Source organism: Lingula anatina, chromosome 8 (genome assembly GCF_051362555.1).
Source record: "Lingula anatina isolate TDL-2025a chromosome 8, LinAna3.0, whole genome shotgun sequence".
NCBI classification, from domain to species: Eukaryota; Metazoa; Brachiopoda; class Lingulata; order Lingulida; family Lingulidae; genus Lingula; species Lingula anatina.
This window is the reverse complement of record NC_141774.1, coordinates 481,313-508,204: the sequence shown is the minus strand read 5'-3', so window position 1 is coordinate 508,204 and position 26,892 is coordinate 481,313. Positions and strand designations below refer to the sequence as shown.

General features: G+C 37.4%; 1 protein-coding gene across 2 annotated transcripts in view; it reads right to left on the bottom strand.

Annotated features, from left to right (window-relative positions):
* Window positions 1-26,892, bottom strand: part of LOC106177711 (gamma-2-syntrophin) — a 47,625-nt gene that overhangs the window by 2,349 nt on the left and 18,384 nt on the right. Inside the window, exons 1-12 of one of the 2 annotated variants that reach the window (XM_087019112.1) lie at window positions 16,407-17,779; window positions 14,239-14,382; window positions 5,265-5,379; window positions 5,059-5,102; window positions 4,206-4,358; window positions 3,741-3,829; window positions 3,333-3,462; window positions 3,077-3,115; window positions 1,958-2,074; window positions 1,420-1,491; window positions 997-1,149; window positions 331-423 (exon numbers count right to left, since the gene is read on the bottom strand). In XM_087019112.1, the coding sequence (XP_086875238.1) occupies window positions 331-423; window positions 997-1,149; window positions 1,420-1,491; window positions 1,958-2,074; window positions 3,077-3,115; window positions 3,333-3,462; window positions 3,741-3,829; window positions 4,206-4,358; window positions 5,059-5,102; window positions 5,265-5,379; window positions 14,239-14,382; window positions 16,407-16,715 (1,458 nt within the window). In that variant the 5' untranslated portion in view covers window positions 16,716-17,779. Of the gene's footprint in view, window positions 1-330; window positions 424-996; window positions 1,150-1,419; window positions 1,492-1,957; window positions 2,075-3,076; window positions 3,116-3,332; window positions 3,463-3,740; window positions 3,830-4,205; window positions 4,359-5,058; window positions 5,103-5,264; window positions 5,380-14,238; window positions 14,383-16,406; window positions 17,780-26,892 lie in introns of those variants that run through there. The other variant, XM_087019113.1, reaches the window with a different exon arrangement.

Here is a 26,892-nt window from a genome sequence, read left to right as displayed (position 1 = left end):
GATTATACCACCCCTTGAGTTGAGAGAATTTGTATTTACTGAACAGGCAAAAGATAAAAGGATTTAATATATCTCTAAAGATGTGCGAGACATACTTAATTTTATATGCAATTTATAACACTATTTTTCATTTAACATACTCATAGATGTAGTTTAGCAGTGGGCTGGTATGGGTCAGGAAGAAGCATGAAGCAGGGACTACAATTCGTAGAAAGGGCTTCAGGTTTTTGATAGAGAATGTTAACAGCTGTTGATCAAAACTTTGGTCACAAATCTTGTTCAGCAGAGTAACTCCCTTCCCCCAGTCCTTAATCAAATCTCCCTCCTTACCTTGGTTTCACTGTCATAGAGTGAGAAGCCAGCCTGAAGGTCCAGAGTCAGTCCACAGATTCTGTCTCTCCAAGAACAACCAAACGTTTTACTCTGAAAAGAACAAATACACATATCCATGTACAGGTAAGGTTATTATTACAGGCCTGTAGCCTGCAATTTCAAAAGGGGGATTCTGAAAAAGTGGACCTTTTACCATGAAACCTTTGAGTACCGAGAAAAAATTTTACCCAGCGTGGACCTTTTCCCGACAAAAAAAAAAAAAAAAAAAGAGGGGGGGGGGGGGGGGGGGGGAGGGGGTCTTTCAAAACCCCTGAACCCGCTCTGGCTCCCGGTCTAATAGTACTTAAATATTATTATGTTAATGTTTAGCCTCATTTGCTGCCTGGGAAAAAAGTTGAAGCTTGACATATCAAAAACAAAAGTTTGAAGCTGAGGAGGTTATATTTTTGTTTTTGTTATGATGCTAATTTTTGTCTTTAGGCAACATTATGCACAAAGTTATGGCTGGATTATGATGAAATTTTAGGTCAGAAATGGACCAAGTAAAAAGTGATTAGATTTTGGTGATGATTCATTAATTAATAAATGGTTAAGTTTTAATTAGTTATTTGTCTCAGAGTTCTAGAATTAAAATTAACGTCTGACTCTCTGAGTCTAATTTACCCCAACATGTCTGACAGCCAGATAGTTGGCTCTGTGCCAAGCTTTCTCCAGATGCAGCAGCTGTTCTCGTGTCTCCATGCTCATGTACAGTCCGCCGTGCTGCGCCGTCTGCACCACAAAACAGTACTGACGGTCATCTATCAGCTCTTTGTGCTGGAATGACCAATCACAGCAATGATGACAATGTGGAAGCTAACAATGTGACAGGGTGTCAGATAGGCTGGGAATGTTTTTATCTTTTTCTTTCATAAAAGGTATAAAAGATGTAAAAACATACATACATATAGAATCATACACACAAGTATTTCTAAAATTCAGGTTTACAGTTATATAAGATTAGTTGAGATATTTGTATGATAACTATATGTTTTACATGCAGTGCAACATGTACATGTTGAAAGAAAGAATTTTTAAGTAACTTACTTTTAATATTCTGAACATAGTTTCATAAATCTTGTAAATCCTCTCACATCTTACCCAGTCTCTTGTTTGAACCTGAAAACAATGACCATCAGAGTGATATATCAAACTGGGGACGGCACTTTGTACTCTTACTATCAACACATTTGGTATATGTTCACTTTCGTAATAAGTTCATCAAACTGACATAAAGGAAAAAAGATTGTATACCTTCTGTTGAGATAATTGTGAGCAATGTCCATTTTCATTTGTGCAGGCAAAAAAATTATATTTACTTACAAAAACATAGAAAAAAATGGAGAGAATGACTCTTGCATTCTCCACACAACATTTCAACCACATACAATATCTTTACATATCACAAGTAATAATTGATGGTAAATTTCTACAAACACATGTAAATGAATGCCATACTTAGAGATTTACTTAGGGAATGTCAAACACATAAAACTCCTGTCACACATAAATGTACGGTAGTAGACTTACTGGGGGAGCATCAAACACATAAAACTCCTGTCACACATAAATGTAGTAGACTTACTGGGGGAGCATCAAACACATAAAACTCCTGTCCTTTCAGCGCCACAAACTTGGGTCGCCAGTGCTGCCACTGCCGCGTGGACTGCAGGTGCTCACAGCTCCAACACATGGTGTGAATCTGAAATATAGAGTTTACAGTCACAGCTCCAACACATGGTGTGAATCTGGAATATAGAGTTTACAGTCACAGCTCCAACACATGGTGTGAATCTGAAATATAGAGTTTACAGTCACAGCTCCAACACATGGTGTGAATCTGAAATATACAGTTTACAGTCACAGCTCCAACACATGGTGTGAATCTGAAATATAGAGTTTACAGTCACAGCTCCAACACATGGTGTGAATCTGAAATATAGAGTTTACAGTCACAGCTCCAACACATGGTGTGAATCTGAAATATAGAGTTTACAGTCACAGCTCCAACACATGGTGTGAATCTGAAATATAGAGTTTACAGTCACAGCTCCAACACATGGTGTGAATCTGAAATATAGAGTTTACAGTCACAGCTCCAACACATGGTGTGAATCTGAAATATAGAGTTTACAGTCACAGCTCCAACACATGGTGTGAATCTGAAATATATAGTTTACAGTCACAGCTCCAACACATGGTGTGAATCTGAAATATAGAGTTTACAGTCACAGCTCCAACACATGGTGTGAATCTGAAATATAGAGTTTACAGTCAAGAAATCATTCAGCATTTGACAAACTGAATATTGAACTGCTTCTATTGATTGTTATAATCACCTGTGTTGTTACAGTTCCCTTCTTTAATAACATACCAGCACCTTGTTTACTCTATGGGGCCATTCAGGATAGATGATCCAAGCACTTACTGATCTGCCGACTAAATATGGCTGACCACACTTCAAAAGCAATGCAGCCGATTCCTGATGGTCTCCCCACCTCTACACGTGCCATTTAACAGATAAAATCTCGGCTTCCAAGTTTAATTGCTAGGTCCCTGCAGCAACGGCAAGGAGGCGGGGAGAACATCATGGAGTAAGTGTGGTCAACCATATTTAGTCGTCAGATCAGTTAGTACTTGGATTATCTATTCTGAATGGTCCCCTATGATACATATACAGCACCTCCATGACCAGTATACTTACATGTTCATTTGGCACAAGAACCTTATTGGACACCAGCACCTGCAAAGAAACATTTAAATTCCAAGTAGATGTTAAAGGTTTAAATGTAGAGTTACAGGCACATATCATGCCATCTTTTAGCTCAAGCTAATTTACAGATTTGCCAACATATCATCATCATCATGTTAAATGAGACACATTTTCGCAGGGGAAAGCAGTTTGTTATATTGAAATCTAACTGATCTCATCAAGTGCCCACAGTAAAGAGTGAACTCACAGCCTGGTTGTTGAGAACAGCAATATTGTTGGTGATACATCTTATCCACTCCGCCAAACTCTTCCCGTCCTCGCACTGCAGCGTCCCTGACAGGGTGCCGTCCATGGCGATCACTTCGTAGCAGTTAGGTCTGCAATAAATGAATGTATTCTTTTGTAAAGATAGACAGACAGCTGACAGACAGCAGACAGAAAAAAAGATGGATAAACAAATAGACAAGTACAGAGAGAAATGAAGACAAACAGGCAAATAAATTGACAATGACTGATAAGCTCAATATTTAAACAAAGTTACCTGATAGCACAAAAGTTAATTTTGTTGAACTTATTAGTATTTTAATGTGCTACAGTAGAAATAAACAATGTAGATTTACATCACTGATATGGTATAAAGAAAGCTGGTATTCACCTCATTTTATCTGTTCCTGTGATGTACTTAGTGACATATGCATAGAGTAGAGGTATGGACACCACTGTGGACCAATGGTGGTGAGGCTTCTATAACAGAATATAATACAAATCATTTCATTGGATAACAGTTGTCCATTGTAGAGGTATGGAGACCACTGTTGACCAATGGTGGTGAAGCTTCTATAACAGAATATGATACAAATCATTTCATTGGATAACTGTTGGCCACTGCAACCAGTTATAAAGAATAACATTATCATTGCTCTGTATGATGCGTCTCACTTTTGTAAAGATAAGTACATAATTCGCAGACTTGTCAAACAAGTAATCTGTAAACGAAGGCAATCCTATCAATTATGTTTGAAATTTACATTAATCATTTATATAATGTCCCTCTTGTTGGGGAGGGGGGGGGGTGAGAGAAAAAGAGAGAGGAGGGAGGGGGAGAGAGAGAGAGACTTGCCTCTTCCTGCTGGTTGCTATTGTTTCCATTCTTGTTCAGGAAGGGAGACGCAGGGTGAAAATGGCGGACAGTCAGCAGCACTTCATCTCCCGCATTCTTCAGCGCCAGCACTGCCTCGTCATGGTTGAAGTGCTCAATATTGATGTTGTTGACCTGGCAAAAATTTTATACACATTGAATTCTTCTAACATCTACTTTTCTAACAAAATCAAAATACATGTTTATAACTGAGCTGGCTTATATCTAAACAAAATTATTTGACATCTCAAAGACTTACCATGTTTTAAAATTTGTATTTACACAGATAAAAGAGATTTGCATTGAAAGAAAAAATCAAAAATATAGGGTAAAGTTATATACTACTCTTTTTCAAAAAAAAAAAAAAAAAAAAAAAACAGTTTACTGAATATTGTGAAGAGAGTATGTGATGGAATAATAGACCTGTTACATTTGCACATTTTCAAATAGCAAGTGTTGAAGACCCAGCTGTAAGTACAGGGGAATAATATCTCATGAGGATTCAACAGTTTACCCTCTACAGGGGAATTGGTAATTTAACTTAGACTATTGATTTTTAGAGAGCAAAAGTAGAGCAAGGAAAATCATCTTAAGCCAAACTTACATTAGATAATATTAGCATTTTAACTGGCAAATACTTATTGCCTCTGTATCTTTTCTGGTATAAATACTCCATCTTGTGGCTTATCTTATGTTACATGCACCTTAGCGATGGTTTAAATGATCAACCATGTTGGTTATATAATGCTACCTTAGTGATGGTATATGTAACCATAGTAATGATATATGTAACCATAGTGATGGAATATGTTACCATAGTGATGGTGCAGGTTACCTTAGTGATGGCATCACCTACAAACAGCTCCCCTGTCCTCTCAGCTGAAATTACAAAAACAATAGGCAATTTAATGGTCTTTCTTTTTTGTTTTGCTTTGAAATTAATTAAATTGTCAGTTTATACTTTGTGCCAGTCTTTTTCACTTATTTACCTATTTATTTACCAATATATCTATCTAATTATCTTATTTCCACTGAACATACCGGCTTGGTTTTTGAACAGTCTTGATATCAGTATGGGCAGGTTGTGCTCCGCGCCTCCTTTGACACTGAGACCCAGTCCTCCCACCTTCTCTCTGTGTAGTAGTACAGGTCTTTCCTGAAACATAATAATAATAATAATAATAATAATAATAATAATAATAATAATAATAACTAGAGGATCAGAGAGGCGATACCGCCTCCGAATATTGTACCACCAGCTGGAGCAAGCGCATTCGTATAGACCCCCACATACACAAAATAAGGGACACAGCCACCAGTCTTGTGCTTGACAAGCTGTAAAAATGCAATCAACAAGAATTTTCAAAATATGCAAAAAATATATATAACTAAAAATGGTACAATCAAATTTAAGTTCATCGTAAGGTAGGTCAAAGGTCAATTTCAAGGTCACAGTAAATTGCCAGTATGTGACTTCCTATTCAAGTTCAATAGTAACTATGGACCTATCTCTGCCAGGTTTGGAGTTAAAAAAGAAAGAAATTAGCAGAGTTCAGTTCATGATAATAAGTAGGTCAAAGGTCAATTTTAAGGTCACATTTAGATTGCCAGTATATGATCTCCTATTCAAGTTCAATAGTAACTATGGACATATCTCTCCTAGTTTTGGAGATAAAAGGGGACAAAATTTGCTAAGTTCAGTTCATGGTGAAAAGTAGGTCAAAGGTCAATTTCAAGGTCACATTTAGATTGCCAGTATATGACTTCCTAGTCAACTTCAATAGTAACTATGGACCTATCTCTGCCAGTTTTGGAGATAAAAGGGAAGCAAAATTTGCAAAGTTCAGTTCATGGTGAAAAGTAGGTCAAAGGTCAATTTCAAGGCCACAGTAAGATTGCCAGTATATGACTTCCTATTCAACTTCAATAGTAACTATGGACCTATCTCTGCCAGTTTTGGAGATATAAGGGACTAAATGTTATAATTTTGGAGTTACCTTAATGTGCCATAAATTTCCTACAGAAAAAATTAATTAAAATAAAGAAAAGGTCATTTTGGTCGAAATTCTTGAAATGGGAGGTGCTCTGAAGTTCCAGAAGTTCAAATTTGATGAAATAATGTCATTTTTGACCACAAGTTGTCTGCTTTGCCAAGCCTTATGTTTTATTTTTCCAGAGTTTAAAATTTATTATCCATTACCGTACTGCACATTTTGCTTTCACCACCAATATGTACTTTTTGACACAGCGTAGCTCGAAAACCGTATGGAATACAAAAAAACGGAGACCACCTCCAGTTTTGGGCTTAACATGCTCTACGAAATGCAAAAAAGAATGGGTCTCTCGCATTAACGGTCCCCGAATTAGAGACAGTTTTCAGTTTCGGTATCTTATGGCCGCTACTCCCGTGAAAATGCACCGATTGACCCCAAATTTACGGAGATGAAAGATGACCTGTAGGGTAACATTTTCCAATAATATTATTGGTTAAGTCTGTGTGGTGTCTGAATAACAGCGCAAATAATTTTTTTTTCGTAAAAAAATTCATTTTTTTTTTTATTTTGGCCCATTTGACCTTGAAATAAAGGTCAAAGGTCAAATACAAGGGCATATTTGAAATCTACACATATGACTTTTGGAAAGCTGTCTGTAGAAATTTTTCCCATAATTCCTTCCGTAGGGTAGATAATTAGCATTTAATTTTGCCATTTTTGGACAAGGGTGCATTGCAATGAATGCCACACCTAGATCCCAATACCGACAAAGCCCAAATTTTACGTGGAACGAGTTGAGATTATAGGTGACCTAAATCCAAGAGATGGGTATGGGGGCCCTTACCGTCTAGGAGGAGAAGCGGTAACGTAACATGGCCACAGAGCCGGCGGAGCCGGCGGAACGGACCGGACGGGACTAAAACCATGTGTACCGCCAGCGCTAACGCTGGTGGTACAATAATATACTCCTCCTTTCACACTGAGACCAAGTCCTCCCATCTTCTCTCTGTGTAGTAGTGCAGGTCTTTCCTGAAACATAATAATAACTAGAGGATCAGAGAGGCGATACCGCCTCGGAATATTGTACCACCAGCTGGAGCAAGCGCATTCGTATAGACCCCAACATACACAAAATAAGGGACACAGCCACCAGTTTTGTGCTTGACAAGCTGTAAAAATGCAATCAACAAGAATTTTTAAACTATTGCAAAAAAAAATATATGGTACAATCAAATTTAAGTTCTTCGTAAGGTAGGTCAAGGGTCAATTTCAAGGTCACAGTAAATTGCCAGTATATGACTTCCTATTCAAGTTCAAGAGTAACTATGGACCTACCTCTGTCAAGTTTGAAGTTAAAAGAGAAAGAAATTAGCAGAGTTCAGTTCATGATAAAAAGTAGGTCAAAGGTCAATTTCAAGGTCACACTTAGATTGCCAGTATAGGACTTCCTATTCAACTTCAATAGTAACTATGGACCTATCTCTGCCAGTTTTGGAGATAAAAGGGAAGCAAAATTTGCAAAGTTCAGTTCATGGTGAAAAGTAGGTCAAAGGTCAATTTCAAGGTCACATTTAGATTGCCAGTATATGACTTTCTATTCAAGTTCAATAGTAACTATGGACCTATCTCTGCCAGTTTTGGAGATAAAAGGGAAGCAAAATTTGCAAAGTTCAGTTCATGGTGAAAAGTAGGTCAAAGGTCAATTTCAAGGTCACATTTAGATTGCCAGTATATGACTTCCTATTCAAGTTCAATAGTAACTATGGACCTATCTCTGCCAGTTTTGGAGATAAAAGGGAAGCAAAATTTGCAAAATTCATTTTATGGTGAAAAGTAGGTTAAAGGTCAATTTTGAGGTCACATTTAGATTGCCAGTATATGACTTCCTATTCAAGTTCAATAGTAACTACGGACCTATCTCAGCCAGTTTTGGAGATAAAAGGAAAGCAAAATTTGCAAAATTCAGTTCATGGTGTAAAGTAGGTCAAAGGTCAATTTTAAGGTCACATTTAGATTGCCAGTATATGACTTCCTATTCAAGTTCAATAGTAACTATGGACCTATCTCTGCCAGTTTTGGAGATAAAAGGGAAGCAAATTTTGCAAAGTTCAGTTTATGGTGAAAAGTAGGTCAAAGGTCAATTTTAAGGTCACATTTAGATTGCCAGTATATGACTTCCTATTCAAGTTCAATAGTAACTACGGACCTATCTCAGCCAGTTTTGGAGATAAAAGGAAAGCAAAATTTGCAAAATTCAGTTCATGGTGTAAAGTAGGTCAAAGGTCAATTTTAAGGTCACATTTAGATTGCCAGTATATGACTTCCTAGTCAACTTCAATAGTTACTATGGACCTATCTCTGCCAGTTTTGGAGATAAAAGGGAAGTAAAATTTGCAAAATTCAGTTCATGGTGAAAAGTAGGTCAAAGGTCAATTTTAAGGTCACATTTAGATTGCCAGTATATGACTTCCTATTCAAGTTCAATAGTAACTATGGACCTATCTCAGCCAGTTTTGTAGATAAAAGGAAAGCAAAATTTGCAAAATTCAGTTCATGGTGTAAAGTAGGTCAAAGGTCAATTTTAATGTCACATATAGATTGCCAGTATATGACTTCCTATTCAAGTTCAATAGTAACTACGGACCTATCTCTGCCAGTTTTTGAGATAAAAGGAAAGCAAAATTTGCAAAATTCAGTTCATGGTGAAAAGTAGGTCAAAGGTCAATTTTAAGGTCACATTTAGATTGCCAGTATATGACTTCCTATTCAAGTTCAATAGTAACTATGGACCTATCTCTGCCAGTTTTGGAGATAAAAGGGAAGAAAAATTTGCAAAGTTCAGTTCATGGTGAAAAGTAGGTCAAAGGTCAATTTCAAGGTCATAGTAAGATTGCCAGTATATGACTTCCTATTCAACTTCAATAGTAACTATGGACCTATCTCTGCCAGTTTTGGAGATATAAGGGACTAAATGTTATAATTTTGGAGTTACCATAATGTGCCTTAAATTTTGTACAGAAAAAATTATTTAAAATAAAGAAAATGTCATTTTGGTCAAAATTCTTGAAATAGGAGGTGCTCTGAAGTTTCAGAATTTCAAATTTGATGAAATAATGTCATTTTTGAACACAAGTTGTCTGCTTTGCCAAGCCTTATGTTTTATTTTTCCAGAGTTCAAAATTTATTATCCATTACCGTACTGCACATTTTGCTTTTACCACCAATTTGTACTTTTTGATACAGCGTAACTCGAAAACCGTATGGAATACAAAAAAACCGAGCCCACCCCCAGTGTTGGGCTTTACATGCTCTACAAAATGCAAAAAAGAATGGGTCTCTAGCATTAACGGTTCCCGAATTAGAGACAGTTTTCAGTTTCAGTATCTTATGGCCGCTACTCCCGTGAAAATGCACCGATTGACCCCACATTCATGGAGATGAAAGATGACCTGAAGGGTAACACTTTCCAATAATATTATTGGTTAAGTCTGTGTGGTGTCTGAATAACAGGGCAAAAAAAATTTTTTTCATAAAAAATTTCATTTTTTTGAAAATTTTGGCCCATTTGACCTTGAAGTAGAGGTCAAAGGTCAAATCCAAGGGTATATTTGAAATCTACACATATGACTTTTGGAAAGCCGTCTATAGAAATTTTTCCCATAACTCCTTCCGTAGGGTAGATAATTAGCATTTAATTTTGCCATTTTTAGACAAGGGTGCATTGCAATGAGTGCCACACCCAGACCCCAATACCGACAAAGCCCAAATTTTACGTGGAACGAGTTGAGATTATAGGTGACCTAAATCCATGAGATGGGTACGGGGGCCCTTACCGTCTAGGAGGAGAAGTGGTAACGGTAGCCATCCGGCGGAGCCGGCGGAGCCAACGGAGCCGGCGGAACGATCCGGACGGGACCGAAACCATGTGTACCGCCAGCGCTAACGCTGGTGGTACAATAATAATAATAATATACTCCTCCTTTCACACTGAGACCAAGTCCTCCCACCTTCTCTCTGTGTAGAAGTACTGGTCTTTCCTGAAACATAATAATAATAATTGACTCCTCCTTCACACTAAGCCCATAATGCAAATTGCATGTGTTCATATTTTTATTTTACATATTTATTTTTATATTGCAATGAAAAAAGCATTTTGAAGAAGAGATCAGTAAGAGGGAAATGATGAAATTCCCATGTCATAACACACTTATCAGGAGATAAAATCTTTCAGATAGATTTCATGGATTTTTTTCAAATAAACAAGCTAGGTAATCCATATCAGTTTGACCTCAGCCATAAGATTCCATTAACTAAGACATGCTGAGTCTAAGTTTGATTGATTGCAGTTATAATTCAGATAAATGTATTAAACACAGTGGAGTGAGTACAACAGTCTGTAAGCTTGCTTTTCTTGTAACGGCCACTCAGTTAATTACATTAATGTTTTTAAACGACATCTTGTTATAGACTAACGCCTCAGGTACCAAACCATACACACACGAGAGAGAGTCAGATGGCGCGGCGTTCCTATACACCTCCCAGGGGGCACCGTGATCAATGACGGAGATCTCTGGAGGAGGTTAATGAGACCCTGGGGGCGTTTACACACAGCGCCATCTATAGGAGAACTCATTAGTTCATTCAGACCTGGCCAAGTACAGACTAGAAACTAAACCAATTACTAGTACAGGTAGAACTTAGAATGCTTTATTTGGGTGAAACTTTACATATTATGGTGCTTGTTTTCTGAATATCCATTTCAAATACATGCTTGGTTTTATAAGGCTTTATAATGTCTGTGTATCTATTTAAGCAACCAGGCCTCATTTTCCGGTCCAAAAGGAATTTTGTCTGAATGCTCCACTTGGGCTGGTAGAATGGCGCGTGCTAAGTCCTCTAAGTTCACAATCAATACAGACAACCCCTGTGGGGGGCTGAAATAGCCAAGTCAATTATAGTCCCTGCGATGATTGAATTAAGACGCCCTGGTAATTCTATTTGAATCTCCAAACATATGGTGTCCCCCCTCCCGCAGGCCTTGTGTGGTCAACTGCACCTCTACTGTAGATCTATAGTAAAACTAAGTTGTTTAGTAAAAGTAAATGGCTAGTTCTTTAGTTACTTACGGTACTTTAAAAACAGTCTACCAGAAGTGACACTCTTGTGTTAACAGTGTCATTAATGTGCTAACTCTCTAATGCTTTGAGGCTGGAACCACACAGCATGGATGACAAGAATGGCAACTGTCACATTGTATACAAAGATACATGATATAAAATGAGAACTAACCAACCTTTCCATTTCACTTCTTATGCATACGTACGATAAAACTCTAGGGTTTGCAAGTGATCTGACCCACTTGTTAAATATCCATGGTAACAAGAAGTGATCTGACCCACTTGTTAAATATCCATGGTAACAAGAAGTGATCTGACCCACTTGTTAAATATCCATGGTAACAAGAAGTGATCTGACCCACTTGTTAGATATCCATGGTAACAAGAAGTGATCTGACCCACTTGTTAAATATCCATGGTAACAAGAAAACATTATGAACTAAAAAAACTAGCAATAGCTTTGGGATATGGCACTTATAACTACGGTAATATGCCAAACAATTCGACCAAGATTAATTAATTAATTTCATGGAAATGTCAGTTTCGTCGAATTGATTAAAATACAGCAAATGGAAACCTTTGATATCGTCGGATTGTTAGGGGCATCTGCCAAAACGTCCATCTTTCCGGAAGTATTGCATTTTACCGGAAGTGTTACGCAAGATAAGCCGCAATTTTCGCCTAACACGTGTTTCAGGCATGTTTTATCCTTCTGAAATCTTATTTTGCTGTGTACAATATGTGCTAACATTACTTAACATTAAAAAAGACGACAATTATAATTTTTGATTATATAATTTCCTCACCTACGATCACTTTCATGATGCGCTTCACAAGTGGGACGAGTATTTCCCCGGAGACAGGTGTTGTAAACAAAGGCCGGTCACTTATATTTGAAACCGGTAGCTTTAGTGGACTTAAACCAGTTATGTGATTTACGTACGCCCTATTTGAATTTTAATATGACAACTGAAATCAACCGAATTGAAATTTTTTACCAGTCTGAGATCAGTTGTTTTCAACCCGCAAGGCTTGCTCAGCGTCGAGGCGTAGACGTACTGTACGTACTTCCGAAGAAAATTCAATCACCCGTATCAAAGAATACCAACTGGTACTCAAACGGAAATCAGTGTAACTTTAAATTACTATTAAGTATTTTATTTAAAAAGCATGTCATATAAAAAATATTGAGAAAAGGCAAAATACGGAGCGTACCTGTGCCGATAGACATACAGTATCTTGCTTGCACTCTTCCGATTTTCTTACTTATATACTCTCGCTGTGCACAAACCACGGTGCATATTGAAAACCCCACTGATACAACCCGATCGTAAAAAAAGCATTTACTTGCCATAATTTTCATAAAACAGGTGCATTTATAATTTGACGTGAGAATTGAGCACATGCAGAAATGAGGGACTGGTTTTATCTGGCCTGCTCCAGCATAGCGCGAACCACATGTTAATGAAGACGGTCCCATTTTGGGGGAGGGGGGTCACAGGAATGGAGTTCGTCGTGGATTACGCTAAATATTATCAACATTTCATGCATCTGGGGAAATAGAAAGTGACTCACAGGTAACGTAAATACCCAGTGGAACTCTCTATAAAGCTCCCATGGAGTTAAGGAAGACGTCATTTTTATTGTTGACAAATCAGTTATCCATGTAGGTGAACAGCGACACGTGTTCGTCAGATTTTGACAGCGTGTGGTATTTGGCGCCAAGAAGTCTGGGCGGTCGATCCCGCTGATCTTTCGGTCGATTGTAGTAAATGTAAGATCTTGCGGTGTTGACTTCAAGAACGTTTCCCCATCTGCATATATATTTCAATCGAACTTGAAAATAAATTGCTTATTCTTCCCAAACTTTTTATTGCTAGCAAACGCGATATATGGTCTATATGAAGGTGTTTACGACGTATTCTACCCACTGTCGATAATTGGTTTCATCCAGAATAGACCTTTTTTTAACCCCCCCCCCCTCCCCAGTTACGGGCGTGATGAATCAGTCAGCGAGGGCAAGTCTGCTTAATTAGCAAAATTTGTATGTCTATAAGCGCTATTATTGTCATCGGGGACAAAGGAAAAGACAGGTACGTAATGCTTCCAGATCTTCAGTTAATTGTTTCTTCCTCATTGACGAGAGCTATTGAAAGGACAACAATTGACAAAGGGCCGAGGCATGCAGCATCTATTTCACTGGCTTGAAAATTTACCGAGTCTTGTCGACGATGTGGTCGAACAATCGGAACAAGAAAAAAATTCTGTCCCATGATTTTGACGTATGGACTAATTGTTTGAGCCCAGAAAAATTAATTTCATAAAATAATTTTTGTGGTCGGATTGACTGGGCCTGTCGAAATGCTTGGCACATTACCGTAATGAGAGGCTAATGACCCACTGTTAACTAACGAGAGCTTCATGAAATGCGTCCCAGGTCAGAGAAGTTTTCACTACCATGTTGTTTACTACAAAGAGTACTTCCAGAAAATCTGTTGCTACAATATTTGTTTTATTGAAGCAGTACTGAGTGAACACACAGAGAAATAACCATGTCCTGGTTATTATAAAATACAATAGTTCACAGTCCAGCAGAATACATGACACACACATGTACATACAACGGAGGTATCTGGTGGGGCAATTGTGATTTTTCAGAACCTCTTTGTAAAGAATAATTCCGTTTTAGTGTCATATCTGGAGACCATGAAAACCACAATACACCTTACCATATGGCAGTGTGAATAATTTTCAAAGTTCTGGCTATAAACAAGGTGTGATATCTGACAAAACCCAACTATTCGACCAAATAAGTTTTTAACTTAAAAAATATCTGGTATCTTTTCTAGGGCCATTTCCAATGAAAATCAAAGTTTCAACTTTGTACACCAAGTTTTCACTTACCCCTAGAAAAGCCTTGTGTCCATGCTCCGTACTGGTGTAGATGATTTCTTCCTTCTGTATCTGAAGAGTGTCATGTGACAGAAGCAGACGACGTGGCTCTTGACTTCCCTTTCCATTGGACACCAGAACCATGCCCTGCTTGACCTGAAGGAAACACACAGACAGACTGGGAAACATTCTTAAACACTTGTGGCAAGCATTTATTAATAACAGACAATTAGATCTTCTTTTACACTGAAGAAAAATAACTGAAAACTGGGATAGTGCTGGCAATTTTTTCTCTTAGCCTGAATCATCACTTTTTCATCACTTTTTTCTCCAAATTGTTTAAATTTGACAAAAACAAGTCAAATCAATCACTTTTTGTTTAGGCAACTCAGTTTTAGCATTTGGCTAAATTGGCAAGTGTTAGCGCTATCCCAGGAAAAGACTGATAGACTGGAGAAAAATGATACCAAATCATATGTTTTGTGATTTGTAATAACGACCTAATACCTGAGACCAAGCAAATAGGAGATATAAAGAACAAGATAAGCATGACATAGTTTTACATGACACACATTCACACAAACAAGCGTTCATACCTTATGAATTTGATATGGTTTGAAAATAAGCTGTTATCATTTTGCTGGCGCTATATATCTATATTTATATACCTTCAAACCTTATGGCAATATTCATTTATAACCTCATTCCTTTATGTTACTGCACAATATCTCCCACTTCTCTAATAATCACCGCATTATTGCAACTTCACAATGAAGAATTATTGTCTAATTTGATTCAGTGCTCAGTTCATTAACCCCCCCCCCCCCCCCCCCCCCCCCCCCCCCCCCGTCATTTACTGTACTGTGCCTAACTGTGATAGCCGTCTAGTAGTATGTGGACAGACTGCAGTCTGGGGTAGCACTAGCTATTTTTTTCACTTGGACAAATCTCTACTTTTTCATTATTTTTTTTCACAAAATGGTTTAAATTTGACTAAAACAAGTCCTGCCAAGTCCAATTTGTTTAGCCAATTGAAGTCAGTTTTAGCATTTGACTTAATTGGCGAGTGTTAGCGCTATCCCAGTCAGCATGTCAAAGTCAACTGGAACAGTTGTCTTCTACTTATTCAGAAGTAGTCAGCTAGAGCACCTGCAGTATCAGCTAGCACAGAACTATCAAATCATTTTGCAAGTAACACATCATGAACTGCTTAGTTTATATGTTGTTATTTATGACAACAATTTCCCACGAGGAACAGACGATACTGACAAATTCTGGCTAATAATTGTCAAGAATTTGTGAGAGGATTTCGCAAACTAAATGCAGTTTTCAGTGGTATTTAACTTTCTGAGTTTTCTTGAGGGTCAAATCCTTATTGGACCAAAGATTTTTTCTGAGCTTAGTTTATCATATGAAAAATAGGCTCCTTAAGTACTACACTGTATACATTCCTCTAAAAATCTCCCAACACAGGTGTATGTATGCACGCACACACACATGTACACATATACACACTCATGCATACTCCATACACACATACATATGAGCCTTTGACAAAAGGTTGTGGCAAAAGCTAACTAAAAGGACCAAAACTAGACATGATTTTTCAGGTGTCACAGCTATCCATAAGGAATAAATGAAACAATTATGGACAGATATAATAAGAAAATTACAATTTTTGGAAGCTAATTATTGTGTTGGTTGTTATATAACCATTTTCATAAAGACTGCATTTGTCTACTAGTACAAAGCACAAATAAACTATTGATTAAGATGATATAACTGCTATCAGCTGAACTCTACTGTTAATACAGGAGACACACAACCACCTGTTGCTGGCAGCAGCTGGAGATGAATAATGTAACCATAGATGATTTACCTGAATACATGTAGTAATAATATGTCCACTGACAAGATGTGGCCTTTGTATGTGACTCTGTATTTGGAAAATTATCAGTGCTTTCACGTACTATTGGAATGTTCTTATTACACAGTTACCTCCACACCCACACACATACACACGCACACACACACACATGCATACGCACATGCCCACATTCATGCCCATGCACATAAACATGCCCACACACACACACACACACACACACATACACACACACGTACTAGTACACACACACACACACACACACACACAGGCACCCCACACAGTGACTACATACTGGACTGTGTTTCTTCAGCTTCAGCCTCTTGTTACTCTCCATTGACTTCAAGTGTTCTTTGTAACTATTGCGATAGAAAGGATTATAGCCGCCATATCGACACTGGGCGCCATAATTATGCCGAGTGGGTCTGGGGTGGTGCTCCGCTCTGGTTGGTGACGATGATGTTTCTGACTGTGACGACTGAGACGATGGCGCCAGTGACTGAGATGATGGTGCCAGTGACTGAGATGATGGCGCCAGCGACTGAGATGATGGCAAGGGTGATGATGGTGGCGAGGGATCTTCTGGTTTAGAGGCCATCTTCATCCCAGTAAAAAAATCTTTTAAAAGTTAAAGTACTGGTCAGTCTCTGCTGACCTTAAGCAATGTGTTGCTGTGTTCTCAGGCTGTGTTCTCAGGCTGGTGAGTCTGTAACATACACATTAGCAGCTCAACACACGGTGACAGAATGAGATAATTATAACTTTAAACTAACAGCTTCCTGCTGTAGTTGTGAAGAACTGTCAGAACTGTCCACAAAGTATCAATATCTGCAGTGCCTCCTCTGCACACTGGTGACGTTGTCAGAAACAGGACAATTACTGACTGTGTGCACAGTTTCCTTACAACTTACAAAGTGCCTTCTGCCATGACACCATGTCCCTCTCCTCTCAGTCTTCACAGTTCCTTACCTTCCACCACAGAAATAAGTGTACACACGTCCACCACAGTCTAAAACTCCATTGATCCAATTGTTGAGATATTACTCCATTCAACTTTTTCATGTCATTCATCAATTCAGTGGCTCTGTAACCAAGACTTAGCACAGCACTGCTGTAACCTGTGTACTAGTACTCACACTTAGTTTATCTCTGACTCTGTGAGTTGACCAAGTAATAAACAATACCCAATATTGCCAGCAATGAAGTCAATGCCTTTACTTCACTTCAGTGTAATAGTTGTATAATGATGAGTAATATGCTGCAGTTTGGGGTTAGTGTGCCAGAGACGACAGTACTAGTATAGAAATATGTTATAGAAGTTCTCAGAGCTCAGTCCACAAATTACACGTTCCCACTCTTGATAATTTTCACAAATAAGTGTATGAAGATGATGTCTTCTTTCTGATTCAGTTGTTTAATGTTTCAGTGAAATGTGATAAGTCACACATACAACACTTAACTGTAGTACATCATCAAAGCAGCAGAAGTGGCGTATGAGTATACTGTTGCACGCACATTCAAAACATAATCGCTCACTCTGATGCACGAAGACTGACGAGAGGCATTTCTAGCCTGGAATAAATGCACCCATTTTCTTCTGTAGAAAAGAAGCAGGAGAGGCATCGCTGTCTTTTTAGTAAAGAGTATTTCAGTGCAACAAGTTTTAATAAAGAATATCTTAGAAGTGGCAAATATATAAGTTATCTATAAAAAAAACTTTTCACATCAGGTTTTTACAGCATCAACAACTACTTTAAATGTTCCTCACATTTTCCTATTTAATTAGCAGGATTCCTTTAAAAGCATTCTCAACAGAATCATTATCCAATGAAGTAAATCTCACTTTCAGTTCAGTCTGTGATCAGTTTTTAGAAGTAAAACTCTCATCCTATCTCCTGGACCTCCAACATAAACCTGTGATGTACCACTGACAAAATAACAAGGTCAATGTCAATTACTGCCAACTTGGCTCTTTAAAATTCTAGGACCTTCCAGTAGGCCAAATTATACAGCTCCCATCCAAGTGCATGAAATCATCCCATCTCTGGTGGGCATGAGGCTGAGGGTGGGGTTGGGGATGGGGGTGGGGGTATCAGGGTGGGGGTGGGAGGGGTATCCAACAGGTCCTGTGGTTTATCTGCTTCACTGTTGAAAATTAAAATTCAGCTCCCAGTATTTCATGTCTTGGTTCTGTCATTTGCACTGCCATCTAGAGGTGGCCATAGACACTACTCTGCACAAGTTGAGACAAGATCCAAACTAAAAACATGGCTTCTTACTTTCCTTCTCAGTCACTGATCTGAAAACGCCTCTCAGAAAACTTATGTCAGAACCAAGTGCCCAGAATGAATCCTGGAAGGTGATCAACATGTGATCCACTCAACTGATACTTCCTAGAAATTCAACAAAACTGTTTTCAGGGCAACTACAGTCTGATGATATGTCATACTGAGAGCAGTTAAGAAGTCGTTATTTCTGAGAAACAAGTACCCAAGTGGAAATGAAACAGTTAAGTGGGCAAATGTTGTGCTGATAACATACAAGAATCTGTAAGTTGATTCCATACACTATGCACGCTGTATAGTTTCTCCACATCACTTCAGTCTCCTCAGATGACGCATCCCAGAGCCAGTGAAGTTTCTTTTAGTACTAGCATTTAGTACAGCAAATGTATTTCATGGCATCTGTTTGTATGTAAACTCAATAGTTATTCAATTTCAAGCAGCAATCCATAATCTTACTGCCAACATGGGCAAAATATTGAATTTTTCTTTCCAGAAAAGGTGTCCAAGTGCATGAACAGTCCTCCATGAACGACTGTCACAAGAGCAGGGTGGCTCCCCCTGGATAATGCAGGTGGCTCCTCCTAACTTTGTAGATAACGCTACGCCAGTGCCTCACTCTGGTATACTTCACTGACAACAGGTGTTACGTGAGAAAACAGCCCTGGTGTGTCATCAAAAGTAACTTATTAGTCTTGTTCATAAACTTGTTAGTTCAGTCAGCTCTGTATTGTAACTGTACTTTCAATTTTCTCTATCAAACTTCATATACAGTGTGCCAGTATCCTACATATCCATTCTTCAATGCAGAAACCTTGTATTATGATGCAGTCATCACCAGTTTACAATCTACAAGTGGCTGTAACTGTAGAATTCTCACACCAAATATAACAGGACCACATTTCTACAGTATCCCAGTGGAATGGCCGGGTTAGGTACCTTGCACCATTCATCTTGTTATATCACCGTCATCTCTGTACTGTCAGTTACATCTTCACAGATTGGTCAGTCAATTGACCATCTAATTACCTCCAGGACATAAATGACCACTAAACCATGTCCAGATATTACCAGGAGTTGACAGGCCTGTCTCTGCCAGGAATCTCCAGGAATCGCCAGGAAAACAGACTACTACACATCTTCAGTCTACTCTAGAATTATTGACTTGGACGCGCAGCTTCTGTTTTATGTCTACAGTTTCATCTCTGGACACTTTCCTGAGCACACATGTGTGTGTATATGTGTGTGGTCTGGATGACAATGATTATCCATGTTCAGTGGCCTAGGGCCCCCACTGCACTGACCTACTCCTATGTCATTATTCCTGTCTATGCATATTTGGCTTATTGTAGGGAAAATATGAGTTCTGGTAATGAATTTATCTTAACTACATCAGCTTGTCCCTGGTGCCAAAAGTTGATTGTGTAGTCTTATCTCTGATCTCAGCCTCAGAGACAGGTGTAATGTCAGGTTTAACATAAGGTATAACAACAGGTAAAAAGACATTAACACACCTCAAATACCTGAAGCTGCTTGGAATGTGACTTATTGGACGCCCTGATATATATTGTCAATAAATGAGATGTTTTATTCATAACTATATCATCAAAATAAGAGAAATAATTATGATGTGTAACAAATCAATCAGCTGTAGTCCCCAAAGATTTAAATATTGTCCAAGTAACTGGATATAAACAGGCCATGCCTCAGGCCAGTATCATTGACTGCAGTAATTCATTTTTTCCTTAGTTTTATTGACTTGTGTGAGATGCCAGCTGGCAAAAATAACATTTCTGTGTGGTGGTCGCTGACAATGATAAATACTTTGAAGATATTGCAGATTAAATTTTACTGAAGGAGCTGTTTTGCGGAAGAAGTTTTGTGGATGGGTCTTTTGACATGTGGGAAATGACACTCGTCAAAATGTCATTAGAAGTAGTGTCAGTGACACCATCAGAAAAAATCTGTTTTTTCTGCTTTAGACATCTGTTTCTGTCAAAACAAATCACTAGTGCCAGAAAAAAATCTAAAACCATCCATTACTCTTACTTTAATATACAGAGTGATATCAAATAGCCTATTCTCATAAATAAATTACCCCCCCCTCCCTCCCTCCCAGCAACAAATCCCTGGTTCCCTGTTCCTTCATTGGATCATCTCCAGTGATCTCAGCACCAATGATTTCAGAAGTAATTAGTTCCACATGCTGTGCCCTGGGGTATCAGCAGGTTCCCCAGGGTATTAAGCAGCCAGGCTGTGTGTAGTATTGACTGAGCAATGTTCCAGTGGATAGACAACATCCCAGCCTGGCACATACTCATAGTGAGACAGGAATCAATACACACAGAGGGCATTGAACCTAGTGTGTGTGTGTGTGTGTGTGTGTGTGTGTGCTCTTGTGCACGCATTCTAACCGAGGACACACACCCGCCCGAAACCCACTAACCGAGGACACACCTCCAACCGAGGACGTCCTCGGTTGACATAAGCAGTGGAATGCATAAAGGGGCCCATTTCAAGTTAGGTGGTGAAATTTGACGCTATTCTGAGCCAGTCCTCGGTTATGCTGTATAGCGCGGGCCAAATTCCCGCCACGAGTGTATCAGAAATACTGTCCAACTTTTTGTCTGAAATCGGGCTATACACACGCGTCCTCGGTTGTGCTGTTAAGGGCGGACCAAATTCCGCGTCCTCGGTTGTGCTGTAAAGGGCAGACTAAACTGAAACTAATGTTATATCTCAGATGTCTATATATTCAGTAAGTTCATATTTTTAAACTAAAGGTCTTTTTTATCAAATTAAGCTCTCCTAGGCCGTTACGTAACTACATAACTATCATCGCACTGTACATATTACGGCACGCTTCTTTATTAGTACAACTGACTTGGAGTGGTTTAAATAAAGAAGAACTGTCTGAATTTGTGGCTCACTCGGTAGACCTTAGGACCGACAATCTTTTGAGGGTGCAAGAATTACTCTGAAGTATCAAATAAACGTACCGGTACGTTAATTAATTTTCCAAATTTCTTCCCACCGGTACGCTCCATTTTCACCCAGTACGCTTATTAATTTTTCAAAAATCTTCCACCCGGTATGTTTATTAAATACATATTGTACCGGTGGGAAATTACACAAGTACAAGTCACGCTTTTTATTTTCTTAAATTGAAGTATAATGAGAAGAAAATTGAGATCTCAACTCATTACCGACTGTTCTACCAACAGCACTGGAAAGTAGGTCAAGCGGAAGTCGCTCTCTGAACACAACAGTACATGCGTCACCTGATTTCAGTTCCTATAAATAGACGTGCTTTCCCTTCAACAGTGTCAACTACTCATGTAGGCCTACATCAATCGAATGATGCAATGTCGCAAGGTGATAGGATCATATTTATAGCTAAGGAGGTCATTTCAAGTGCAGCAAAGAAGTTGTGCCTGTTTTCAAACGTCAATTATTTCATGCCGATTTATGATTTAAACGATGTTAAATCACATTTCTATGTAAGATAAACCCTTAGGAGTTTACAGGTATGCAAAACGAACCTTATATCTGAGAATAAATTTACTATGAATAACGTCTCCGTATGGCTCTCGGAGGCGGCTTAGGTGCGACATATCTGGGTCTTCGGCCCCTGACGATTATGAAATTTAACTCATGGCAAATATATATATATATATATATATATATATATATATATATATTAAGATAAATGATAATACTGAGTGAATTTTACCTGGTGAATTTTTTTTTTTTTTTTTTTTTTTTTTACAATGATCAATAGCTAGCTTTTTTCTTTCTCTTCTTCTTCTTTACTTTTATTTATTTATTTCATTTTTTTTTTGGGGGGGGGGGGGGGGGGGGGAGTGGTGCAAAGGTTTTTTCCACCCAGTACTTTTATTCCATCCAGTACTTTTATTAAATTTCGAGATTTTTTACACCCAGTACTTTTATTCCATCAGTACTTTTATTAAATTTTGAGATTTTTTCCACCCAGTACTTTTATTCGATACTTCAGAGTAAATGAAAAGGGTAAATGGATCGTCCGTAAACCCCCTTTACACTGGGGCGGCGTCCTTTGTGCGACCAAGAAACTGGCATCACTGTGGTCGTAGAAAGGAGGTACAAGCATTGCTTTGGTTGAAAAAAAAATGAATATTTGGTGATTGGCCAGTTGTCAGAAAGTTAAGTATTATAATTTTGTACTCTCAAATGGATCCGTACTACAGGACGCAGAAAGGACGCCGTCCAGTGTAAAGGGCCCCTTAGCTAACTATGAATTAATCTACCCCTGACAGTTTGAAGAAGGCTATGGCATTATGAAACATTTATTATTACATAATGGCTCTGCGAACTACAGTCACTTCTTTTCACCTGTAGATCTGACCTGTTTGTTATACACCTGGCTGCTAGAATAAATACTAAATCTAACAACTGAAGTGAAATTATATTTTGAATGGGCCCCTGTCGGTCCATGTCGCTAACACAGAGCACACATATTCATAAACACCGCATTTGCAAGAACCGCTTTGTGAAATAAAAAAAGAAAAAAAAGACGCCCCGACAATTACGCGTCCTGATATATAGGCCTATACAGTTCGGATATGCACACGGCAAAAACGATTAAGGGACCGTTCCCAGATCCTATCGTACTAACTATGGATCGATCTCTCCCAGAAGGAATGCTTATATAGCAATCAACGTAATCAGTGTGATCTGGCCAATTTTACAAAGTTGCTGTTTTTCCCTTTTCTCAGCATAATATTATATGCGATGCAACATTTTAAAGAGAACCGATAGGTCTATTTTCATGAAACTCACAGAACTGATGAATTTTAGTTAAACGCAGGTCAAGTTTGAAAATCTTCATAATGGGCTGCTTTTTTTTTCAGAAAATTTGCTGTTGTTTTTGCTTTTTTCAGCATACATGCAACACTGTAAACACAGTTCAAGGAGAAGCAATAGGTCTATTGTCATGAAACTCACAGAACTGATGATTATTAGTAAAAGGGTTGTCAAGATCAAAAATCGGCATATCCGGGCCATTTTTTGTCAAATTTTATGCTGTTTTTTTCTGCCATTTTCAGCATATAAGTAACACTGTAAGCATATTTCAGGGAGAACCGATAGGTCGTTGTCATTAAACTCACAGGAGTGATCAATGTTACCAATATACAAATCAAGTTTGAAAATAGGATTGATTGGTTGAGTTTTGTGGAAGTTGTGCCTTGTTTTGATATATATAAGTGGTTTTCCTCAGATTTGATTGTCAGGCATGTTGACAGTTTCGTTATTGAACTAACTAGATATGAAAATAAGTTAGTGTTTGTCTGAAATTTTCTGCATCTTTACAACATTGCTAGTTGATTATATAAATATGACGGTAAACATGTTATCATGTACTGTGTAATACAGTGTCTCAAAATGGAGGCAATTGGATGATTATTTTCAAAAGTTTTGCATTTTTTCTCCTTTTTTCATTGTACATGCAACACCGTAAACACATTTCAAGGAGAACCAATAGGCCTCTTTTCATAAAACTCACAGAACTGATGATTATAAGTAAAAGAATGGTCAAGATTGAAAATCAGCATGACCAGGCCCTTTTCTTTCAAATGTCATGCTGTTTTTTTTTTTCAGCATATAAGTAACACTGTAAGCACATTTCAGGGAGAACCAATAAGCCTGTTTTCATGAAACTCACAGGAGTAATCAATGTTATCTATATACAAATCAAGTTTAAAAATAAGATTGATTGGTTGAGTTTTGATGGACTTCAGCTTTTATTTGTATATAAGTGGTTTTCCTCAGATTTGATTGTCAGGCATGTTGACAGTTTCGTTATTGAACTAACTAGATATGTAAATATGTTAGTGTTTGTCTGAAATTTTCTGCATCTTTACAACATTGCTAGTTGATTATATAAATATGACGGTAAACATGTTATCATGTACTGTGTAATACAGTGTCTCAAAATGGAGGAAATGGGGTGATTATTTTCAAAAGTTTTGCTTTTTTTTTTCTCCTTTTTTCAGTGTACATGCAACACTGTAAACACACTTCAAGGAGAACCAATAGGCCTGTTTTCATGAAACTCAGAGAACTGATGATTATTAGTAAATTAAAAAGAATGATCAAGATTGAAAATCAGCATGACCAGGCCCTTTTCTTTCAAATGTTATGCTGTTTTTTTTTTTTTGTTTTGTTTTGTTTTGTTTTTTTTTTTTTTTTTTTTTTTTTTCAGCATATATGTAACACTGTAAGCACATTTCAGGGAGAACCAATAACTTAAAGCCTGTTTTCATGAAACTCACAGAACTGATGATTATTAGTAAAAGCATATTAGTAACACTGTAAGCACATTTCAGGGAGAACCGATAGGCCTGTTGTCATTAAACTCACAAGAGTGATCAATGTTATCTATATACAAATCAAATTTAAAAATAAGATTGATTGGTTGAGTTTTGAGGGACTTCAGCTTTTATTTGTATATAAGTGGTTTTCCTCAGATTTGATTGTCAGGCATGTAAACAGTCTCATTATTGAATTAACTAGATATGTAAATATGTTAGTGTTTCTCTGAAATTGTCTGCATCTTTACAACATTGCTAGTTGATTATATAAATATGACGGTAAACATGTTATCATGTACTGTGTAATACAGTGTCTCAAAATGGAGGAAATGGGGTGATTATTTTCAAAAGTTTTGCATTTTTTTCTCCTTTTTTCAGTGTACATGCAACACTGTTAACATATTTCAAGGAGAACCAATAAGCCTGTTTTCATGAAACTCAGAGAACTGATGATTATTAGTAAATTAAAAAGAATGATCAAGATTGAAAATCAGCATGACCAGGCCCTTTTCTTTCAAATTTTATGCTGTTTTTTTTTTTTTTTTTTTGTTTTGTTTTGTTTTGTTTTGTTTTGTTTTTTTTTTTTTTTTTTTTTCAGCATATATGTAACACTGTAAGCACATTTCAGGGAGAACCAATAACTTAAAGCCTGTTTTCATGAAACTCACAGAACTGATGATTATTAGTAAAAGCATATTAGTAACACTGTAAGCACATTTCAGGGAGAACCGATAGGCCTGTTGTCATTAAACTCACAAGAGTGATCAATGTTATCTATATACAAATCAAATTTAAAAATAAGATTGATTGGTTGAGTTTTGAGGGACTTCAGCTTTTATTTGTATATAAGTGGTTTTCCTCAGATTTGATTGTCAGGCATGTAAACAGTCTCATTATTGAATTAACTAGATATGTAAATATGTTAGTGTTTCTCTGAAATTTTCTGCATCTTTACAACATTGCTAGTTGATTATATAAATATGACGGTAAACATGTTATCATGTACTGTGTAATACAGTGTCTCAAAATGGAGGAAATGGGGTGATTATTTTCAAAAGTTTTGCATTTTTTTCTCCTTTTTTCAGTGTACATGCAACACTGTTAACATATTTCAAGGAGAACCAATAAGCCTGTTTTCATGAAACTCAGAGAACTGATGATTATTAGTAAATTAAAAAGAATGATCAAGATTGAAAATCAGCATGACCAGGCCCTTTTCTTTCAAATTTTATGCTGTTTTTTTTTTTTTTTTTTTTTTTTTTTTTTGTTTTGTTTTGTTTTGTTTGTTTTTTTTTTTTTTTTTTTTCAGCATATATGTAACACTGTAAGCACATTTCAGGGAGAACCAATAACTTAAAGCCTGTTTTCATGAAACTCACAGAACTGATGATTATTAGTAAAAGCATATTAGTAACACTGTAAGCACATTTCAGGGAGAACCGATAGGCCTGTTGTCATTAAACTCACAAGAGTGATCAATGTTATCTATATACAAATCAAATTTAAAAATAAGATTGATTGGTTGAGTTTTGAGGGACTTCAGCTTTTATTTGTATATAAGTGGTTTTCCTCAGATTTGATTGTCAGGCATGTAAACAGTCTCATTATTGAATTAACTAGATATGTAAATATGTTAGTGTTTCTCTGAAATTGTCTGCATCTTTACAACATTGCTAGTTGATTATATAAATATGACAGTAAACATGTTATCATGTACTGTGTAATACAGTGTCTCAAAATGGAGGAAATGGGGTGATTATTTTCAAAAGTTTTGCATTTTTTTCTCCTTTTTTCAGTGTACATGCAACACTGTTAACATATTTCAAGGAGAACCAATAAGCCTGTTTTCATGAAACTCACAGAACTGATGATTATAAGTAAAAGAATGGTCAAGATTGAAAATCAGCAAGACCAGGCCCTTTTCTTTCAAATTTTATGCTGTTTTTTTTTTTTTTTTTTTTTTCAGCATATATGTAACACTGTAAGCACATTTCAGGGAGAACCGATAGGCCTGTTGTCATTAAACTCACAAGAGTGATCAATGTTATCTATAAACAAATCAAATTTAAAAATAAGATTGATTGGTTGAGTTTTGAGGGACTTCAGCTTTTATTTGTATATAAGTGGTTTTCCTCGGATTTGATTGTCA